This window comes from Ostrinia nubilalis, chromosome Z, assembly GCF_963855985.1.
Source record: "Ostrinia nubilalis chromosome Z, ilOstNubi1.1, whole genome shotgun sequence".
Lineage (NCBI taxonomy): Eukaryota > Metazoa > Arthropoda > Insecta > Lepidoptera > Crambidae > Ostrinia > Ostrinia nubilalis.
In genome coordinates, this window is record NC_087119.1 from 13,312,621 (window position 1) to 13,335,620 (window position 23,000).

The 23,000-nt window shown below is 40.2% G+C and overlaps 1 protein-coding gene across 1 annotated transcript in view; it reads right to left on the minus strand.

Moving 5' to 3' along the window:
- Positions 1-23,000, minus strand: part of LOC135086570 (dynein axonemal heavy chain 6) — a 91,662-nt gene that overhangs the window by 27,168 nt on the left and 41,494 nt on the right. The window contains exons 44-55 of the mRNA XM_063981321.1: positions 22,488-22,684; positions 21,480-21,642; positions 21,120-21,202; positions 20,921-21,032; positions 20,591-20,716; positions 18,452-18,612; positions 17,420-17,561; positions 13,262-13,447; positions 12,093-12,265; positions 9,333-9,513; positions 7,082-7,261; positions 963-1,196 (exon numbers count right to left, since the gene is read on the minus strand). Of these exons, the coding sequence (XP_063837391.1) occupies positions 963-1,196; positions 7,082-7,261; positions 9,333-9,513; positions 12,093-12,265; positions 13,262-13,447; positions 17,420-17,561; positions 18,452-18,612; positions 20,591-20,716; positions 20,921-21,032; positions 21,120-21,202; positions 21,480-21,642; positions 22,488-22,684 (1,938 nt within the window). The remainder of the gene's footprint in view (positions 1-962; positions 1,197-7,081; positions 7,262-9,332; positions 9,514-12,092; positions 12,266-13,261; positions 13,448-17,419; positions 17,562-18,451; positions 18,613-20,590; positions 20,717-20,920; positions 21,033-21,119; positions 21,203-21,479; positions 21,643-22,487; positions 22,685-23,000) is intronic.

Below are 23,000 nucleotides of genomic sequence, written 5' to 3' on the forward strand. Positions count from 1 at the left end.
ATGCTCTTTAGGTAGGCATATATTATTATGCTCTCTGTGGGCAATTAAAGTAAATATTATAAGTAATAGGTATTATCTAAGGAAAGTTATTGTGTAAAGACTGCTGTACCCAACAGTGTGTGCATAGTACCTAAGTTACGTGGATTAGTTTTTAAGTTTCCTAATGTACAATATTAAATAAAATTCAGGATCTTCTTCCTTTTCTTAACAAAATTTGCACATGATAATAACACTTATTTACAAGTTGTATAAATAATAATATGATTCATATTGTTTCGAAAATTAATAGTAATGATTTTAGAATATATCTTTATTAAGACGGGAATACCAGGCCGAATGTAATGATTTTAATATCTTTATGAGACGTGAATGCCAGGAGGCATCACGGTGACGGATGGCCGAATGTAATGATTTTAGAATTAATATTGTATTTTATACGATTATTAGTTGCTTATAAATAGTTATTGTAATAATTTTGGCAGAATTTAAAAACCCATTATTAAAATTAAATACTTTACTTGACTACTTCCTGGACATTGTTGCAGATATTAGAATGGTTTTAGAATTTATTCTGTATTATATTCAATTACACATTTCATGTTTATTATTTAATGAAATTATTTTAGAATTTTTATTGTATACAATTTAGTAATTTAGAAATAAATTGTTATTTAAGTATTGATTTTGACTACTTCCGGGGCATGCTGTCGATAAGTCGTTTCGAGCCGGTTGACTCTGACGAATGGAAGGGGAAGTTGCCTTATCGCGGGCATGCCGCCGGACAGGCAGTTCGATTGGAGCATTTAAAGCAAGAAGTACTACCTAACTTTAAGGTGTTATAATGTTGGAAATGTATAAATTAGTATCCTGAATAAATAAGTAATTGATCAACAAGTAACTTTTTTTCAATAATAGTAGTAATTGAAAAAACATATTTATTTTAGTCTGAACAAATTACTTACCACTTTGGTGCCAGCAGGCCCTCGTAATATGAAGTTCCACTGGTCGGGCGTCACCAGGCCCGCGTTGAGATATATGGCCATGTTGAGGAGGAAGCTGAACACCAGCTTGTGCCTCTCGAACAGCCCCCTGGAGACATTCCGGTACACCGACAGAGTGATCTCTCGGTGGAGGATATCTAACCGAGTTTCTAGCACGTCGCATTTTTCACTCTTCTCAATCACCGCGTTGAATACCTGATGAACAGTTGCATAGTTTAATTTTTAAGAATAAATGTAGTGCTTTATTATGCTTTGTTTAAACAAAAAAAGAACATGTATTAATGAATAGTCTGGGGGCAGCGCGGGACCGGTCGTTTTGGAAATCCTTGAGGGAGGCGTTTGTCCAGTATCTAATTAGTTGACACCATTTGGCTGAAAAGAAAGAATGAAGAAGTGTAATAATAAGTGATTTTATCAAATGATCAACGGTAGGTACGATTTATCTCATAGTTTCCTTATCTTCGCAGAATGTAATTTGTTAAAAAACACCTTAGCGGACATTGGCGTGGGTGGAATTAAGGATCGACGGTTATAGTGCGAAAAGGCTATTTGTACGTGGTTAGTCAGACCCCTTATTGCAAAAAGTTAGACTGGTTGAACTTTTTTGTAATAAGGAGGAAAATGTCATTACCGAAGGCAGGAATAATGAAAGTAATGTTAATGTCAGTATTACAGATCAGTTGTCTGGAGACCTAATGCCATAGCTTCGCAGAATGCAATAGGTATTTGTAAGGAACACATTAGCGGACCAGACACTATCCTAATAACATTACATTTAAGTTAAGTCAGTAGGAGGCCATAGGAACTCCTAACGAAACGGCGGAATCGCATTGAATTTGGGTTGGTTGGATTTGTCTTTTCGAGCACTATAGTGCTAGATGATGTCCAGGGTCCTGATGATGGAGTCAGGAAGTAGCCATAGGAACTCCTAAACTAAACGGCGGAAACTTATCGAGTATGGGTTCGTTGGATTCGTCTTCCCGAGCACTTTGGTGCTTAATAATGTCCAGGGCCCAGAGATGTGATTCATGTGATACAACTAAAAAGTGTAAAATAAAATTACGAGAATATTTAAAAAACCTTTTTAAAAAAACCAGCTTTTATTCTGAAATGCAGTTGTACTTGAACGAAAAAAATAATTATATGCTAGGTTCAAATAATTTCGAAAGCTTGTATCGGAATTAAATTATAAAAAATAACTAAATTTAAAAAAGTTTATTATTTAAATCTAAAAAAGCTATTACCATCGGCTTTTACTTATTTTCGCTTCAAATTTGTTTTTTAGTTTCAACCTGTAGATTAATCGGAGCCTTCACTGGCTACCATAGTTACTCCTATGGCGCCTAGGTAAGTAGTAGAGCGGAAACATTTCTATAAATACTCACAGACAGACGTTCTCTACAAACATAGGTAGGTACTGTGTATTGATCGGCATAAAATCCTTACTTAGTAACTGTTAAAAAGATTTTGACTGGTTGGGAGTGCTTTTATTTTAACCTTACCTAGTTACATCTTTGGTCTCTGCTGTTAAGTTTTAAAACAGTTTGCGTCCCGAGAGGATTCAAACCTTCATAATCATCATCATCATTTCAGCCATAGGACGTCCACCGCTGAACATAGGCCTCCCCCAATGACTTCCACATCGCACGGTTGGTAGCGGCCTGCATCCAGCGCCTTCCTGCTACCTTTATCAGGTCGTCCGTCCCCTTGAAGGTTTGTCGGTCCACCCACGAGGCGGACCGACAAACCTTCAAGGGGACGGGTAATAGATCAATCGGCTTTCCGTTAATTAATCTATTCAGCACGTTATCGCCGTAAGACACACGAGGCGATCAGACTTGCAATATTGCAGCTTGTTCTGCGTACCTAGATTGGCCACTACCACTACCGCACTATTGTCTGTGTTAATAGATTCCTTCATTGCGGGATATGGTGGACAGTGTGATGACAATGCTAGTAGCAAAGCTTGATGATAAGTAGATTCCAGACAGTGAATACATCATTATAATACACTTTTGTATAAATTATGCATTAATAATAATACGAAATGTTCCTTCTTGTACAAAAATGTTAGGTTCCCGCGAAAATCGATCCTGCCTAGGCTTGTCAGGTCCAAAAACACAAAAGCCGGACTCTGTGCTTCATTTGTCCGGACATTTTACCCTAAAAGCCGGACATGCATTTTAACCTTTTGTACCCTTTGCACCACCGGCCTGCACCACTGGTGGTGCAAAGGGTATTTTTTAATCCCCTTTACACCACCAATAGTGCCGCGCTACCATTAACTGTAAAACGATTATCTATAATTATAATTTATATAATATTAATATTATAAAGAGGAGAAATATTTGATTGTTTGTTTGTACTGAATATTTTCCGAAACTACTGGACAGATTTGATAACATATATTTCACTATTAAAATCCAAATAATTTTCTGAGTAACAAAGGCTGTTAAATGTTTTCAAAAGAGTTACTAAAAATTATGTATTTAAGTACCAGGGCAACATAATCATAAAGGAGCTATATCAAATTCTTCTTGGTAGACCCGAGATATAAACATGTATCATAAAATAGCTCCTTTATGGTTATCTTGCCCTGGTACTAATTATTCGTTGTATGTAGGCCCGGGGTATCGTGGGTCTGAAGTGAAATGTTTAAAGCCACGTGTTAAGTTTTTCATAAGTATTATTTTATTCTTAAGTCATTCAAGTATTTGTGTCTTGTAGTCATCATTTCATGTTGATGAGGTGATGATGAAAGGAAAACTTTTAGGTATGTTTTGATTAATTTATTAATAACATACAGTCTACTACTACACTCGCGAGCAAAAGTATGGAATCACTTACATGAAGTTGTTTCCACGCGATCTTGTGTACTAAAGAATTTGTTAGTAACAAAAAAAGGGGCACCATTTTAAAGATTAAACTTTTAACTTTAAATTGATACCAAATTCATTTAAATCACACCAGTATTTGAAAAGATATCCCGCCTAATGTGAAGAAGTAAGGAAAAAGACATGTATCAACTGTTTGATACGTCACGAGTTGCGGCCTATTTACCCCCTATAAAAGCACGTCTTTTCGGATTTTTGCTTTCACACGTTGATCCATACACATCTCCGCTTCTTTTGACACTTTACTTTGGATTCTACACCTTCAGAAGCAGCACAAATCGTTGCACTATTGCAAGAAGGGCTCAGCCAGCGGGCTGTCGCACGTCAGCTCCACATCAGCCAGTCATGGGGTTCGAAAGTTTTAAGACGCTTTCGGGAGACTGATGGCTTTATCCCGAGACCAAGTTCTGAACAGCGCCGGTGCACATCGCAGAGGGATGACCGTTTTTTCATGTCAACCTTTCTATGAAATCGTCATTTGACTGGTATCGACGTCCAGCAAGAGCTCAGAAATGTTCGTAGGATAGCTGTTAGCAAGTGGACAGTTCGTCTAAGATATAAGCAATAGAATTTGACTCCAAAAAGGCCGGCCACAGGCTCGAAACTGACGGCAGGTCACCGACAAGCACGCCTTCAATTTGCTCGCACCCATTTTGATGGGAAGGTGAGTAATGGAGGCAAGTTCTGTTATCCGATGAATGCAGACAGATGCAGCAGTCAAAGAGGTCGGGTCTATAGGCGTTCTGGGGAGCCATTTTTGCAGTGCTGGTTCGCTGAAGCAGTGGCTTATGGGGGTGGCTTGCTCGACTTCCCATCGAGATGTGTACGAGCAAATTGAAAGCGTGCTTATCGGTGACCTGCCGTCAGTTTCGAGCCTGTGGCAGGCCTTTTTGGAGTCAAATTCTATTACTTATATCTTAGACGAACTGTCCACTTGCTAACAGCTATCCTACGAACATTTCTGAGCTCTTTCTGGACGTCGATACCAATCAAATGACGATTTCATAGAGAGTTTGACATGAAAAAACGGTCATCCCTCTGTGATATGCATCGGCGCTGTTCAGAACTTGGTCTCGGGATGAAGCCACCAGTCTCCCGAAAGCGTCTTAAAACTTTCGAAATCCAGGACTGGCTTATGTGGAGCTGACGTGCGACAGCTCGCTGGCTGAGCCCTTTTTGCAATAGTGCAACGATTTGTGCTGCTTCTGAAGGTGTAGAATCCCAGGTAAAGTGTCAAAAGAAGCGGAGATGTGTATGGATAAATGTGTGAAAGCAAAAATCCGAAAACACGTGCTTTTATAGGGGGTAAATAGGCCGCAACTCGCGACGTATCAAAACGTTGATACATGTTTTTTTCCTTACTTCTTCACATTAGGCGGGATATCTTTTTAAATACTGGTGTGATTTAAATGAATTTGGTATCAATGTAAAGTTAAAAGTTTAATCTTTAAAATGGTGCCACTTTTTTTGTTACTAACAAATTCGTTAGTACACGAGATTGCGTGGAAACAACTTCATGTAAGCGATTCCATACTTTTGCTCGCGAGTGTAGTTTTACAGTCGATGGTAGCACAGCACTATTTGTTGGTGGTGCAAGAGGGATTTAAAAATACCCTTTGCACCACCAGTGGTGCAGGCCGGTGGTGCAAAGGGTACAAAAGGCATTTTAATAGCTCATAGCTCATGAGTGGGTACCATCTTTGAATGAACATTATTCTGTGGCTCGAGTTTGGATTGGCGCGGCAGCCACATAAAAAGCCTAACAAAGGCCGGACAAGACAATATTTAGCCGGACAAGTCCCTAAAAAGCCAAACCTGGTAACCCTAAACCCGCCACCTGTGGCATAGATATTGCTGTTTACTATAATAGCCTAAATTAATTAAATAAATTGGTAGACAGATTCAAGTTCAAGTGCGGGGCGGCTAAATATTAATTTTTATATGAGGTAGCAAAAACATCAACTGCTCAATTTCATTTTTCAAAACCCGGACTTGTTGCGTGACTTAAATACGCGACTGTTTGCGTCGTTAATGCTCAATCATTGTAGATACAATGTCACCTCAATGCAATAATGACAGCCTCTGTTCACTGATTACTGGATATGTATGATTGTATGAACAACTAATAAGAGATGGCATGGGGACTAATGCCCGTTTTCACCATCAATCCCTAATTTTTAAGTGACCCCTTTGAAAATAAAATTCCTGTTAAGTTTTACCATAGGGGTCACTAAAAAATTAGGGGTTGATGGTGAAAACAGGCATAAGTATGGGGGAGTACGAATACTGTTTACGTGATTAGGTATTCCATTTCAGTCAGATTGCTTGCTGTAAGAGTTTATGACTGTTATGCATTGATTTTCCATTCTTCTACTACTTATGCTAACGGCTACTTGCGTCAAATATTTACCTAATAGTAGGACATCGGACAAAGGACCAATCAATAATTTTGCTACTCTACTCTAATGTAACTAGGTATTTTAGGTGAATTAGTCGTATGCATCTACTAAATTGGGTAATTTGTATCTATTCAACTTAGGGATGCATGCAAGAAACAAATATTTTATTGCAAGCATTGATAACAGGGCTGCTGGCCGGGGCTGCCCGGGGGTGGCGAGCTGGCTATTTTGATCCTGCGTTTCGGCGCATGTGCATTTTGCAGTATCGATTCGCGCCGAGGGCAACTAGCCCGACCCCGGCGAAGCCTGCGTCACGAACCTAATTACGCACACATTCACTTGCTACCTAGGTAACCTGTAAATGTGTGCGTGGAAAGTATCAACTTCCGAGCTGCGAGGCTGCGACCTAGATAATTCAGCAAGGATTGGGATGAAATATCATCAAATTGAACTAAAATAATAGATTCTGTAGCGGAGTTTTCAGAGACTATCCACTAATGAGTACCTAATAATATGATTAGGTACCCACAAACCGTCATTGGCACAGGAGTAGCTAATAAATCTTATTTCGTTTTACACATAGTAGGATGGCCATTTTGGGCATAAAAGTTCTCAGGTCAGGCTACCTACGCAATGTGGGTAGGCCTCCTCGGTGTGACGACGATCTGATAAGAACGCGGGAAGCATCTAGATGCAGGACCGGTCGTTGTGGAAATCCTTGGGAGAAGTCTTTGTCCAGCAGTGGACGTCCTCTGGCTAATTTAAGTAAAAGCTTGTAAAAACATGCCTGATTGAAGTACTTCAAGGAGAATTGATACATCGGGTCGATGTCAGCGAGCTGGGCCACGGCGAAGTAGAGGACAGCGCCTCTCGTCGCCACTGTCCTGTACTTTTCTCGGGCTGCCGATATGTTGATCTCCGTTGCTTCTGTCTCTTCAAGGCGGGCGTTGATTATCTCTGACGTTTCCTAATATAGGATAGCAACAGAATGATCAATTTGTACTATCTAACTAAAGGACATTACATAATATCGTTTATTATAATACCGGTGAAGTGTATGTCGGGTTAAATATATGAACATCATGGTTACAAATGGTGCCTAAAAGTAATCACCTAATGTGGAAAAAATTCTTACAACATTGAAACCGAACATCAGGCTTAGTCCTCCCGACATACGTACATTTGGCTGGTGGCAAATCATTAAAACACTACCCAGGGCGTACCCATCTTTTGGCCCGGGTACAGTCTGATTTAGGAGGTAAATCAGATTTTTTAGGCAGGAGCTACTGCTCTTAATAACGGAATTTAAGGTACATTATGTAGAGGGTTACATTTTCGCCTGGGGAGAATCTCTGCCCCTTCATCAGTGCACCCATGCATGTATCATTATTGTTATAGTAAGGTTATTTTGGAACTTGAAGCTAAGTTTCCGTAAAGGAAAGTACACACAGGCGAGAGTAAAAGTTCGCGCAACAAGTGTTCGATCGTGAGCTGAATGCTCCCGATCGTAATGTCTGAAACTGTTAATTATGCGGGTCACGTACTTTACTCTCGTTAAGTGTCACGTACCTCACTCTCGTTGAGGGTCACGTACCTACCTCACTTTCGTTGAAGGCCACGTACCTCACTCTCGTTAAGGGTCACGTACCTCACTCTATTGAGATTCACGTACCTCACTCTATTGAGGGTCGCGTACCTCACTCTCGTTGAGGGTCACGTACCTCACTCTCGCTGTGGGTCACGTCACGTACCTTACTCTCGTCGAGGGTCACGTATCTTACTCTCGTTGAGGGTCGCGTACCTCACTCTTGTCGAGGGTCACGTACCTTACTCTCGTTGAGGGTCACGTACCTTACTCTCGTTGAGGGTCGCGTACCTCACTCTTGTCGAGGGTCACGTACCTTACTCTCGTTGAGGGCCACGCACCTTACTCTCGTTGAGGGTCTCGATGAGCTCCTCATCGTCCAGGATGTTTCCGGTGGAGGCGTACAGCAGCCGCAGGATCTTGTCCTCGATCTTCAGCAGCGTGGCCTTGACCGCGTTGATGAGTAAGATCAGATCCAGGTGCAGGTGCAGTCTCTCCAGGTTTTCTTTGAGGGTCACGCACCTTACTCTGGTTGAGGGTCACGCACCTTACTTTCGTTGAGGGTCTCGATGAGCTCCTCATCGTCCAGGATGTTCCCAGAGGAGGCCTATAGCAGTCGCAGGATCCTGTCCTCGATCTCCAGCAGCGTGACCTTGTCCGCGTTGATGAGTAAGATCAGATCCAGGTGCAGATGCAGTCTCTCCAGGTTTTCTTTGAGGGTCACGCACCTTACTTTCGTTGAGGGTCACGATGAGCTCCTCATCGTCCATAATGTTCCCGGAGGAGGCCTATAGCAGTCGCAGGATCCTGTCCTCTATCTCCAGCAGCGTGACCTTGTCCGCGTTGATTAGTAAGATCAGATCCAGGTGCAGTCTCTCCAGGTTTTCTTTGAGGGTCACGCACCTTACTCTCGATGAGGGTCACTCACCTTACTCTCGTTGAGGGTCTCGATGAGCTCCTCATCGTCCAGGATGTTCCCGGAGCAGGCCGATAGCAGTCGCAGGATCCTGTCCTCGATCTCCAGCAGCGTGACCTTGTCCGCGTTGATGAGTAAGATCAGATCCAGGTGTAGTCTCTCCAGGTTTTCTTTGAGGGTCACGCACCTTACTCTCGTTGAGGGTCTCGATGAGCTCCTTATCGTCCAGGATGTTCCCGGAGGAGGCCTATAGCAGTCGCAGGATCCTGTCCTCGATCTCCAGCAGCGTGACCTTGTCCGCGTTGATGAGTAAGATCAGATCCAGGTGCAGTCTCTCCAAGTTTTCTTTGAAGGTCACGTACCTTACTCTCGTTGAGGGTCTCGATGAGCTCCTCATCGTCCAGGATGTTCCCGGAGGAGGCATACAGCAGCCGCAGGATCTTGTCCTCGATCTGCAGCAGCGTGACCTTGTCCGCGTTGATGAGTAAGATCAGATCCAGGTGTAGTCTCTCCAGGTTTTCTTTGAGGGTCACGCACCTTACTCTCGTTGAGGGTTTCGATGAGCTCCTCATCGTCCAGGATGTTCCCGGAGGAGGCGTACAGCAGCCGCAGGATCTTGTCCTCGATCTCCAGCAGCGTGGCCTTGTCCGCGTTGATGCGCACGATGAGCTCCGTGCGGATCAGCTCCAGGTCCGGCCTCTCCAGGCGCACCACGTCGCTATTGTTGCAACAATAGTGTGTTATTTTATGACGTATTCCACTTTGAGCACCCCCGCTCAAATAGCACCTGGCCTTTGGGCACCTGCCCAAAATATCGATAGGTGCTCTGAGTGGAATAGGCCAGGTGCTATTCGTGCGGATGCAATTTGGGCAGGTGCTCAAAGTGGAATACGTCTATTTTATACTGGCCTAGATATTGTTGCAAAAAAGAAAAAAGATTTTTTTTGGACCTTGTTTTTTTGACAGTAATTGTTTCTTTTTTAGTTCTTTCATTTCTCATCACTCTAGGACCAACTTTTTCCCGCGGCTTCCCAGGCGTTAATCTCGGTTTGTCGCAGTATATTTATCCATCGATGTTCTTTAGCCCATGTTCATCGGGGATAATGTAGAATTCTCATGGTGAAAGAATTTTTCATATCGGTCCAGTTGTCTCGAAGCTTATTTACCTACTTAATACAAAAAAAAAACAAATCTTTTCTCTTAATAATATTAGTGTAGGACTGTAGGTACATGTAGAACAATCAAACAAAAATTTTTGATTCTGCTGCTGAAATGCAACTACATAATCAAATTATCATCAGCAATCAGTCATTTTGGGATATCAATTTTTTTAGACTTATTGGCCCTGTAGGTAGTAGTTGTATTTGTTGTAGTAGAATCAACTCATTTTGTATGATCAATAAGAACCCAGACCATGCGATTATCGATGTGCCTGAACAAGAGCATTAATGTTTTTAGGTCATAATTGAGTCAAAGTAAATCCTTAAAACAGCAGATTATGAGCCGAACAGCGATTTTCCCAAACAATTTTGTTCTACCGTTTGAAAATTGATACCAGTAACGCCATCTAACAATGCAAGTTCGAATTGGCTACCTAAGTAAACTCCGACAAACTTTACTTCGACATTACGTTACTCCGACATTTCTGAATATCGACATGACTTTACTTCGACACTACACTACTCCGACAAAGGATATTCGCCTTTGTCTAAGTAGTGTAGTGTCGAAGTAAAGTCATGTCGATATTCAGTAGTGTCGGAGTAACGTAATGTCGAAGTAACGTTTGTCGGAGTTCAGTTTTTGAGCCGTTCGAATTAGATCGTTTACTGTCATGGCTGCGAAAAGGCGGGACTTTCAAATTTTTACCCGTTAACCTAAGCGTCCACATGTCGGTATCGTACGCATCGGACGTATCGCACGCAATGGATCGTAGTATTTTTTATATGGAAACTCATATAAGTGCGTCCACCTGTCCGCATCGTACGCATCGCACATCCGATACGATGTGTTTCGTACGATGCGTCCGTTGCGTACGATACCGACAAGTGGACGCTTAGCTTTAGGGCTAAACCTATCTATGTCAACGGTACTAAATATGTGCGAGTGATTATCTCTTCAATCCTAACAAATACCGAGGAAGATTTAGTAAAATACAGTAATCTTTTTGGATATTTCATAGTATAGAAGAAAAAATGATCACTCAATCCACAATTCCACATGAACAGACATAATTAATATGATTATGTTATGGTTAGGGTGAAATGAATTGATATTATAATAATAATAACTTTATTTATTTATATATTTTACTATACTAAAATGTGTATATGAACTGGGTATGGTATATTTACAAATTTAATATTCTACTTATTACAAGCATACTCTTTTTTGTTTATATTACACTATTACTATAATTACTATATTACATTACTTTGTACATACTTACATAATTCATTTAAACTAACTACATCAAAAACCAATGGATATACATACGAATATGTATAAAACTAGGACTGTTGGTTGTGTCACTAAATAAATAATAATCAATTTTAAAATAAAAATAAAAAATACTTGTGTTGTGATCTAAAAATTTTAATGTGATGTATAGTTGTGCAAAGATGATACCCTTTTGTTATCAATTTTAGGGTTCCGTAGCCAAATGTCAAAAAATGGAACCCTTATAGATTAGTCATGTCTGTCTGTCTGTCTGTCCGTATGTCACAGCCACTTTTTGGTTGAACTTACGTGACACATGTAGCTAAAAGTACCGATTGATCTATCAGTGCTTCGTATGAGCCAGTGCTGAGAAATAGATAGCGACACAAATCTTTGGAGTGTTTAGCGGTAAGGTGTAAGTGTACGGGCTCAGTGTGTGCATCGGGAGAGCTTTACGTTCAGCAGTTGATTGATAAAGATTTAAAATGGCTGAAACTGAAAAATCTGGTGCGTGAATGTCGCTCGAGAACTTTTCTAGCACAATGACTATTCTATGATCTACGTGTGACTAATACCAGTAACTCTAAATCTCTCAGGCCCACCATACCCGCTATGCAGTTGCAGGCGTTGCAGCTTCAAGCAGCCATTAATGACAGCTCCCAGCTGCAACTGCATAACAAAGTACAGTATTCTACGTACACATAGTACAGTCGCAGCTTGAAGCTGTCGATACTAGCTGCTGCTACTGCTATTTAATGTAATTTTGTCTGTTGTGTTGTGTGCAATAAAAATATCTATCTCTAGGACTAAACAGACTGGTGTCAGCTAGGTGACATCTGTGGGTATTGAAACAAAACTAACGCTAGCAGCTGGTCCTCGAGTCCTGACAGCGTGACGGTGAAGTTGACCAGTGTGACCTGGATGCAGATCTCGGGCAGATAGTGCGGGTTGGCCAGCTTCGTGGTGAGGTATAGACGGAAGTTGGTGTCATACTCGATGTCGCTGTCGCCCAGGTGGATGAGCAGGCGGCCAGCCTAAAATTAATAAATAAATATCTAGTAGACCATGGACCTGGTAAATTAGAGAGCAGTGCAGGAGAACATATACTCTTAAATGATTTGATTTGGCGCCCAAGTGGATCAGGAGACGTACGACCATAAACAAATATCTAGAGGGCTATAGATCTCCTTAACCCGTCTGACCAGCGTGGGAAGTGTAAGCCCATAAGCTCCATAAGCCTAGGCGCAGACCACCGACTTTTAGTTGGCCGATAGTTGAATCAGGCTGTTGATCAGTATGAACATGTATGGAAGTGCGCACGCTACACCGATTTGGTATCGCCGATTTTTAATACAAGTCGGTGGTCTGCGCCTAGGCTAAGACTGCAGAGTACTGACTTTTAGTAGGCCAATAGCCGATGTCCAAACTGATTAATAGCCCGACCCAACTATCAGCCGACAAAAAGTTGCAAATTGCAGTAATTGCAGACTACAGACTCTCTCAGTATGAGCATCGGCTGTCAGCCGACTAAACTAGGCTAAATGTCTTAGGGCTGATTTTTCAATGGTCAGATAACTTTTAACCGAAGAATAAGTTTGACAGATTGACAGTTTCATTATGGGAAATATGTCGAAATGATAAGTTTATTCTTCAGATAAAAGTTACCTGACCATTTAAAAATCAGCCCTTAGGTAAATTTAAAAGAGTAGTGGTCATATAGTGGAGATGACTTCATGAAGGACCATAGACAACATAGATAACGTCTATTGTTTATGTTAGTCTCAAACTAAAAAAAAGCTTGTACATATATAACACATACAAACATGCATTCCTCGTCATCATCAGGTCATTATCTTCAATGCACGAACCCTGACCTTTCCAATTTACCAGAGACAAGTAGAGCTTAATCAATTTGCATTTCAAAGCATAGGTATGAGGACTAGAATTTATTGTTCTTTTAGAGAAGGTGTGCTTTAGAATAAAGTGATTGGTTTGTGCTTTCAATTACCTAATTGAATTGTACAACGAACCTGCAGAAACGTCTGTTTGAGCAGGACAGGCGACAGGGTGGCTTCGAGCGTCTCGCCGAGGTCTTCGATGAGCATGGGCCAGCCGAGCCTGATGCAGTTCTCAAGGATCCGAAGATACGCCACGTCAGTCAGCTTAGTTATCTGCAGCCCGTTGTCGCGCTCCATATTCTTTATCCACCTGTTAGCCTATCAAGGAAACCAAATCTATTATAATCCTACTATCCTACTTAATATTATAAATGCGAAAGTTTGGATGTCTGGATGTCTGGATGTTTGTTAAATTTCACGCAAAAACTACTGAACGGATTTTGATGAAACTTTACAGTATTATTGTTTATAACCCAGAATAACATATAGGCTATAATTTATGACGATCTGTGACAAACTAAATTTCACGCGGGTGAAGCCGCGGGCAAAAGCTAGTCAATATTATAATTGGACAACACCGAAGGGCGCTCCTATCAATACTCGGTGATAGCACAGAATAATAATAAGTACTACCACAGAATAATAATAAGTACTACGTACAGAAGTTTTACTTCGCGAAGGTATTTAAAAAAATGTATGCTCAATGTCATTAACAATATGGTATAACTAGATGAAAACCCGGCTTCGCTCGGGTGCAATTTGACTCATAATACACAATTCTAGGTGCAAAATGTAGATAGATGTTTCTGTAGTCATCGGTTCTCAAAGAATATTAAATATAGATTCATATAGCTTCGTTAGTTGTGTTTAATAAATATGATAAATAAAAACTGCAAATGTTTTTACACAAATTATTTTTATTTTAAATCAACATTCAAAATAAACTTAAACAAATTAACAAAACAATCAAATTCAATCGTTAATATAGGTTATGTAAATAACTCTTATTAATAGTCAGAAACGGGATCAGATAAGAAAATACTATTTTCATCAATATCTGGCTCCGGAAGTCCGAAATCTGTTAGTCTCTTTCCGTGGAGTTTTAATGTTTCATCAATTTCTTGCTCATCAAAGCCAACTGTTTGGATAATATTTCAGGGCGGGATCTTGTAAAGTTTTCGATAAAATGTGATGCAAATTTTTCCCAAAGAGCAAAACACGCAAATTAACGCAAACAGCTGGCGTAATTGCCGAGGAAGTTTGAAACCAATTGCTTCATCCAAACATCTTTCCCATTCATGATCGTCAAAAAGTAGCCCCCTTGCTTGAGCAGCTTCTCGAAATGATGTGTAAATAATATTTTCATATTAATAAGTTCTAACATCTCTGAAGCAAGTCGGCCCTTTGACGTGAAGAAGTAATAGCCGGAGATAATATCGTTCCCGATCAGAAAAGGAATAATTATACATTCTTGCAATTACTTTATCAGCCGCTGACTGAGATATTCGTGGTTGCCACTGTCCATGGATAAATCTGAAATGTGTCGGAATTTCAGTGTAAAGATATATTCGAACACTTTCATCTGTTCTGTTTGGTTCAAACATGCTAATAATATTTCTGGAATTGGCTTTAAGACTGTCTGGGTCTATGTATACCTTCCCATTATGACAACAATTTTTAAAATGAATTTTAATTTTTTCACCTAAAAAATGAAGTGCTTGACATTGAACACATTCATAAATCATAGAACAAACTGAATGTACTGATACTTGAATGGTGTTATTTGAAAGTGCTAAATATAAATAGTTAGTCCTGGGGGGCTGATATTCTGTACTAAACCTGCTTGAATATTTACGTTTTTTCGGGGGTCTGCCCGCCATTTGATATTATGTTTTCTTTCTCTTCTTCTTCTAAAGAAATAAAATCACTGCTGACTGACAGCAGCTGTTTTTCCTTGTTGTCCGAAGAAGCATCATCACTGCTGACTGACAGTAGCTGTTTTTTCTTGTTGTCCGAAGAAGCATCATCAATCATTAATGAATCCTCGATTAGCGTCAACTCTTCGTTATGAACCTTAAAAAAGAAATATATTTATGAATAGCTAATTTAAAGCTTTAATTTAAAGATTTAATTTAAATTTTTAATGCTATATTGTGTTACTCTTATTAAACAAATTTAATAAGATGTGATGAAAAAATACACCACATGCAGGAATTGAACCTACATCCTCGACTTCTCCGTTGTCGCGCTCTTACCATCTTAGCTGAGTTTAATGTCTATTCGGTTATCAGAAAAAACGGTGCAAAAACCGTGTCTGTTTCTGTATTTATATTGATAACAACTCAACACAGGCTATGCATGTGGTCATTTATTATTACATTTCGGGTTAAATAAAAAAAAAAATATTAAGCCGCTTACCGAGCATAATGTTGTCGCATTCCACACATCGACTGCACATTTGCATTTGTTTGCAGTTTCTTACAAATATTTTACCATTACAAAAATTGCATGTCACTGGAATTTATCACTGTGCGAAACTAAATGACATTGACATTTGAACTTCAACTTATAAGGTTATGGCTAATATTCTTTTTTTGTGGTTGAATCGGCCAATACCAGGTTTAAAGAAAAAACTCATTTAAAGAGTATATTATCATAAAAATCGCGAAACGCACTGATTTCCATTTATTTATGGATCGATGACAACCCAGCTTTTGGCGTTGATCGCATAGTGAGTGGATGGTGAACTACTAAAGATGGCGACAGCGGTTTGTTTGTCAATGCCATCGGAATTTAACGAAATTCTCCATTATCCGAATTTTGCGGATATATGTTGTCGACTCAAAATCGTTATTTTTTTATGCTTTGTTATTCATATAAGGTTTCGATCCAGTCTACCGTACCCCTTGACGAAATTATTAATATAGATTTAGCCTGTCTCAAGAGTAAGCACCATTTTGTTGACAAACGTCAGTGATCGGCACTGCGCCGAAGCTATAGGGCTGACTTCGGTAAAATGATGTGACGTGAGGTGCCAAACTGCGGAAAATGGCGGAGGAAATACATGATTTAGCATGAATTATCATGAATAATATTAACTACTTATTTATCTCTCAGTATCTTGAGGCAACTTAAAAAAGTACATTGTGTTTTTATTATTATTTAGGCAGTTAAATACTGCACAGTATTTAGTACACCATTTTCTTCCATCATACACAAGAATACGCGTGCGTGAGTCAATGTTCGCTCGTATGTGAGGCCTTGTCGAATCGTATCCTGTAGTTGGGCCATCGTGCGTGTTTTGTTTTTGATGTAAACTCGCGAGATGAACAGGCCTGGTACTACGTACGTACAGAAGTTTTACTTCGAGAAGGTATTTTAAAAAATGTATGCTCAATGTCATTAACAATATGGTGTAATTTAACCTGTCTCAAGAGTCAAGCACCATTTTGTTGACAAACGTCAGTGATTGGCACTGCGCCGAAGCTATAGGGCTGACTTCGGTAAAATGATGTGACGTGAGGTGCCAAACTGCGGAAAATGGCGGAGGAAATACAAAATTTAGCATGAATTATCATGAATAATTATATTAACTACTTATTTACCTCTCAGTGTCTTGAGGCAACTTAAAAAAGTACATTCTGTGTTTTTATTATTATTTAGGCAGTTAAATACTGCACAGTATTTAGTACACCATTTTCTTTATTTTCTTCCATCATACACAAGAATACGCGTGCGTGAGTCAATGTTCGCTCGTATGTGAGACCTTGTCGAATAGTATCCTGTAGGTGGGCCATCGTGCGTGTTTTGTTTTCGATGTAAACTCGCGGAGATGAACAGGCCTGGTTATAGTCCCGATTTTTGCCACTTTGAACATCATTGAAGTGTCCCATATATTTATAACATTTACAGGAGGCTACTGTCAATTTTGGGTTATTAGTTCCGTTTTTTGCCACTTGACGTTTTAGCATCGTTTTTAACCAAGCTTGCATAATTGTCAATAGTTTACACAAGGTAAATGACGCGATAGTAATGTAATACAAACACGAGTCAAAACAAATCTGGATCCTGAATAATTTCACTTAATCGCACACATTTATTGTCTAACTCTAACAAATCGTTTTCTGTTTGAATAATGATTTCAATGACGCAATGAAGTTTTCTAGACCGAGACAAAAATAGAAATAATTTAAAATTTATACAACGGAAAATTTACTAAAGAAAGAAAACGTTTCCGTTGATAAGTATAAAACGATTTTTTAGCGTTGGTTTGGTCGAAGCTTTCCTCACCTGTTCCTGTGGGTCAATGGTGAGAGGCCAGCGGCCGGCTCGCGTGACCAGGATACCGTTCTCGGTGGAGACAGCGTCGCGCGGCAGCCCTTGAGAGTTCCACGTGCGCACCGTGTACGAATCCGCCATTATCGCGATCAAACTGTTGACAATCAATGAGAAAAATCAACACAACTATACCATCTTGGTTTTTGTGCTCTGAAATCTATGCTTGATCATTAGATATGAGCAAATAGGATTCAATTTGCAGGATTTTTCTGGACGCCACAATAGATGGTACTCCATCTACGATACATCTAAGAAAGATAATTATAGTCCATGCATACCGGTGAACAAAGATACGAAAATTGAGGTAAAAACAACAAAAACAATTAAGTAATGAATTAGGGACCGACAGATTGTGAATAATCTTATACATATTTTTTTTACAAAGTAATGGTTCAAAGATCAAACGGGCTGTAAATTTCTTATTGACAAATACTGGTGCGGGGCGACATACCTGTCGTAAAGATTAAGTTGTGTGTCTTGCATTTGTATTATCAGTGCTAATAGGGAAAGCTCAGTGGTCGCAGTCGGACGAAGGCATCCAGTATTCGCTGCTGGACCACTGACGTTCAAGACTGCAGCGGTAGTGAAATAGTCAACATTTCGGCTATGTCAGGTGTCGTAGAGTACAGTTGCTTCACTTCACTAGAAGGAATCGGAAAAGACTGCGCTGCTGGAATACAAGCGCTCGAGGTTTGAGAGGTGGTTCCGGGAGAAAGCTCGGACAACATTTCGGCTACGTCACCTTGTTACACAGTTTTTCGGTCAGTATCCTAAAGATAGCCGACTCGAAGGTGTCTGAAGAAGATATTTCGGGACTGCTGTAGCGACCTAACATTTCGGCAATCCGTTCTTGGACGCCCGCCATGATAAAATCTTATCGACGATTTTAGACGACAAATGTTATGGGCTTATTGTGGAAAATCGATAAAATGCTTCGATAAAGTTTATCGTGGTGCATTCTGGTCAGTATTAAAAATAAGTTACTCGAAGGAATCGGACGAGGGTATCTCCAGGTGGCGACACTGGCGGATCCACTTGCGCTCGAGCTCGCGCCGGTAGTGCGAGGGGAAGGCGCCGAAGTATGCGATGCAGCCCGACGCCACTATAATGTCGCCCGTGGTGCAGTATAACTTGTGCGTCGCGGCCTGCGGGTGATAATAGCAGAGTAAATACAAATGAGTAGGTCATCTTCATAGAAACGCACCGAGCGCGGTTTGTATGTGAGCGCGCCAATACGTGTGCCACAGAATAAGTAATAGTACAGGTACAGAAGGATTACTCCGCAAGACGATTTAAATAAATGCGAGTCTTGCTACGACGCGATACAGTGGAATTCAGCTCGCACAGCACTACGTACCTACAATTTTATTCACCTACAAGTTTTGTCTCTTTCTATCGCGTGCCTCTGAACTCTTCTTACGCTGCTAGGGTTGCTATGCTGTCTAGTGAAAAAATAGAATTAATCTACTTACTTAGGTATTTGTAATTAATGAAGTACGTATGTAGGTAAGTATTAGTGTTATTTTACCTTTGTAAAAATAACATTTTAAATATACCTACTTAGGATAAAAAAGTACTTATTTTAATACAATGTCTTCATTCATACCTATTTTAACATAAGACAAATAAATTAAACATACCTACTATCACCGAAGAAAGAATGACATCATACCTATACCTACTTACTACGCAAACACGAAACGGCTACATCCTAGAACGAGAGGCATCACCCGAAAATCATATTTGTATTTGGCTTTGCACAAACTTAATCTAATGTTACTCGCTGTACTTTTATTGGCAACAATTTATTTTTTACTGAATATTGTTGGGGTACCTATGCATTATGGTAAAAGAACTAGCTTGTCGTAATTTGTGTATCGATGTTACTCTTCCGTTTCATTTACCTACACGGAAAGGTAATAGTTAATATTTTAACGATAAAATTCTTAAAACATCATAAATTGTATTCAAAAGAAATTATTTATTAAAGGCAAAACATCAAGTCCCGACGGGCGCGCGCGTGACACTCGACTGATATAATACCCGCCGGCGGGGCGCTTCGCTGTAGGTAATTATCGGATGTACCGCGCGGAGTGAGCCAGGCCTGCGTGTGCGGCGCGCACGCACACACTGACAAAATTTAGTGTGGATTAGCGGGGTGTTGTGCCGAATTTTGTCAGCGTGTGCGTGCGCGCCGCATACGTTTTGACGCGCTCACATACAAACCGCGCTCGGTGCGTTTCTATGAAGATGACCTGCTCATTTGTATTTACTCTGATAATAGTGACTGAGTTTCTTGCGCTGCTTCTTCTTAGCACTGGCCCATTTATTGTCTCGAAGCAGTGGTAGGGTTAAGTCTTTACAAGGCAATGGGATATATTGGATATATTCCACCATATTTCGAACCTTATTCGTTTATCTTACATAAGGTCCAAAAACAATGAATATTTTGATTATGTTATAACTGTTAAAGGGTTAATACTGGGACGTGTAAGTGCTTTTTAAAAGCCTATTTGCAAAAATAAATGTCATTTTTGATATGATTGATCAAAAATGAGTTTAAACCTTTACCTGGTAGTGGCAGAATTGTTGCCATCATATTTTGAACCTTATTGAGAAAACATAAGGTACAAAACTAATGAAAAATATTTTTCTCTATACCAGTTACAGGGTTAAGTTACTATAGTCTAAGATCTAGAGTAGTTGTGTATAAATGTGACTTTCGTCAGCTGATAATTTAGATATCAAGTCACAATATGAAATCTTAAAAGTCACATTTCTAGTCATTTTTATCATTCGATTTGTTGTAGGAGCAAAATGTTCCAATAATCGGGTTTTCCTAGTAATTGATCTATTGCAGGGGTCGGGAATTTTCTAAGATGGAACAAAGGTGACAATTAAAAAAACACACAAATACCTACCGTTCTGTGGCTTTTTGTTTATAAGGTTTTCGATAAAAGGAATAGAAAAGCCACAATTTCCAAAGGCCCGCATCTGGCTCGCGAGTCAGGGATCACCGACCTATGGTTTACTAAGTGAACAAATGGAAGCGCCCTGCCCATAATTTCTGTCAGAACTTTAACAGATATTTACCATCCATTGTGGTGTTATTTGTAAACTTACCGCAACGCTGTCCTCCCAACGAGTCTTCTCATCAGCCAAGGCCTGAGTCAGCTTCCCGGCTCGCGACAGTCGCGCGGCTGCCAAGTCTACGTCTGCTTGGAGCTTGATGCGTTCTTCTTCCACCACCTTAGGAATAACATTTATAACTGTTTTGGATGAACATTTTCTATTTATATATTTATAAACTTTATTCAGTTCACCCTTATTTACCGGACCATATGGCACAATATCCTATGGTCAATAGGCTTGTCAGAAAATAATCCATGCGTTATTAAGTTATTATTACTGACAAGAGATATTAGGTAGAAGGAAAGATGGAAGACAACTCACTCGCAATTCATCCAACATTTTGGCAAGCTGTGCTTCGATCGCTTCGACCTCTTTTTGTTTGGCTTTCAATACAGCCATCACACTCTTCAATATACCCGCTGCTTCCTTATGCCTGTAAGTATGTAATAAAGTATTACGTTAACAGTGTATATGTGTACACAAGGAATAAATAAATAAATAAGTCGCATTTTATACTCACGCGAGAATTTTGGGCTCGACGATTCTGAATACTTTCGCGTACATGTCAATGGCTTGTACCCAAAGAACCATTGATTTGCACACCTAAAAATAATAAATACTATTTGAGAACACGTTCAAGGCTTAGTTAGCACTTCCTATGGCACTATCTCAAATATACCCTCTTCTCTATCTTTTGTCTCTTTTTAGAGAGAAATTAATAATAACCGCAACAGTTCTGCTGCAGTATTTTAACCTCTAACTCAATGCACATAGCAAGTTCATATTTTCCATTGTTATTGGGTTTTTCAAAAATAGAATTAGGGTTATAATATGGTGGGAACAATATTCCCTCTGCTATACAAAGGGTTAAATAACTTACCTTTGACACTTTAACCACGGTGTCAGGGTTGAAATCCTTATGCGTCAAGTAAACCTTTATCTTCTTGAGCGTCGCGTCTGGTATGTGGTCTTTGTCGTACTCTTCCAGCTTGCCGATGAAGTTGACGTCGGCTAACAACTTCTTTGTCGAATCCCAGTCGGGTCTAGACCATGCAAAAGTACCTAAATATAGCTTGAGTAGTTTTGTTTGTATATTGGAAGTCAATAAAAAAAAAGCTACAGACCAAAAGTATAGGTTATTTTTATTTTTTCCATGCTAGTATGCTTTTTTCACGGATTTTGCGACAGGGCTGTTTCAGGAGCCCTCCCTCTAAAGGTGAGTTTTACATATTTTTAAGTTTTAACAGTTTAAAGATATGAGTGAAAGGGAGAATTCGTGGACGCCTGATAGTATAACGCTTCACTGAGTATAATAATAATAAATAAATAATAAATATCCTTGGACATTTTACACTGCGCTTCTAGTCCCAAACTAAGGCTGTTATCACACTGCGCCGCGCTCCGCCGCGAAGCGCGGGGCGACAGATTTAATCATTGTATGCAAGTACCTCAGTTTGTATAGAAAACACGCGCGGCACTTCACACTGACAACGCGTCCGCGCGCGTGATTTTTTATATGAAAATCACGCGCACCTAAACAAAGCTTGTACTAGGTACTAGACAACGAATATAAACATACTTAAATACTTTTTTTTGTAAATACATACTTATTATACATAGAAAACACCCAGTCCAATACAAACAAATATGTTCATGCACACAAATGTTTGTACTGTGTGGGAATCGAACCCACTACCTCCGGAATGGTAGTCCGTTTCGAACCACTGCACCAAACGGCCGACGTATATCTGTGGTATTAGAGCTGTGCTGGAGGAGTGACATGACGTAATAGAGAAATGTGCTGTTTTTGGGCATATAGTTGCGACACCGGCCCCGCCCCCTTGTCACATCTCCCTTTGGTTTCTGTGATCTGTGGTTATTAACTTACTTGGCGCCGAATAGTATGCAGATTGGCTCCATGACGAAGCGCACCAGCGGCGGCGGCTTCTGGAACGCCTTCAGCTCGTTGATGTCGGCCTTGTTGAGCGCCTTCAGCGCCTGCTGCGCCGCCTCCATGGCCGGCATTGCCAACGCCAGGTCAGCTTTCGCTTCGTCCGCGATTTGCTTCACCTCTTCAGCTTTTACCTAAAGAATAGAATAGTTCTTAGTTGACCAGTCTTTAAAGGCTGTCTCTGCGTGTACGCCGCAACATCGGTGTGAAGAAACCTGCTGCGCGAAATCGCAACTTGTGCGCCTTCACACGAGTGATTTCTCGCTCCGCCGAGACTAAACAAATATCTTGGCAATAAATCACAAACTTGCTAGCATCTTGCATCATGAATTAAGATCTGTCGTTAAACATTATATTAGTTTTCTTCAGCCGCGTTTTTCATGACGGCATTCTAGGTCGGAAGCGGCAAGCCGAAGACAGTGTAAAATTGAAATGACTGCTATCGATTAC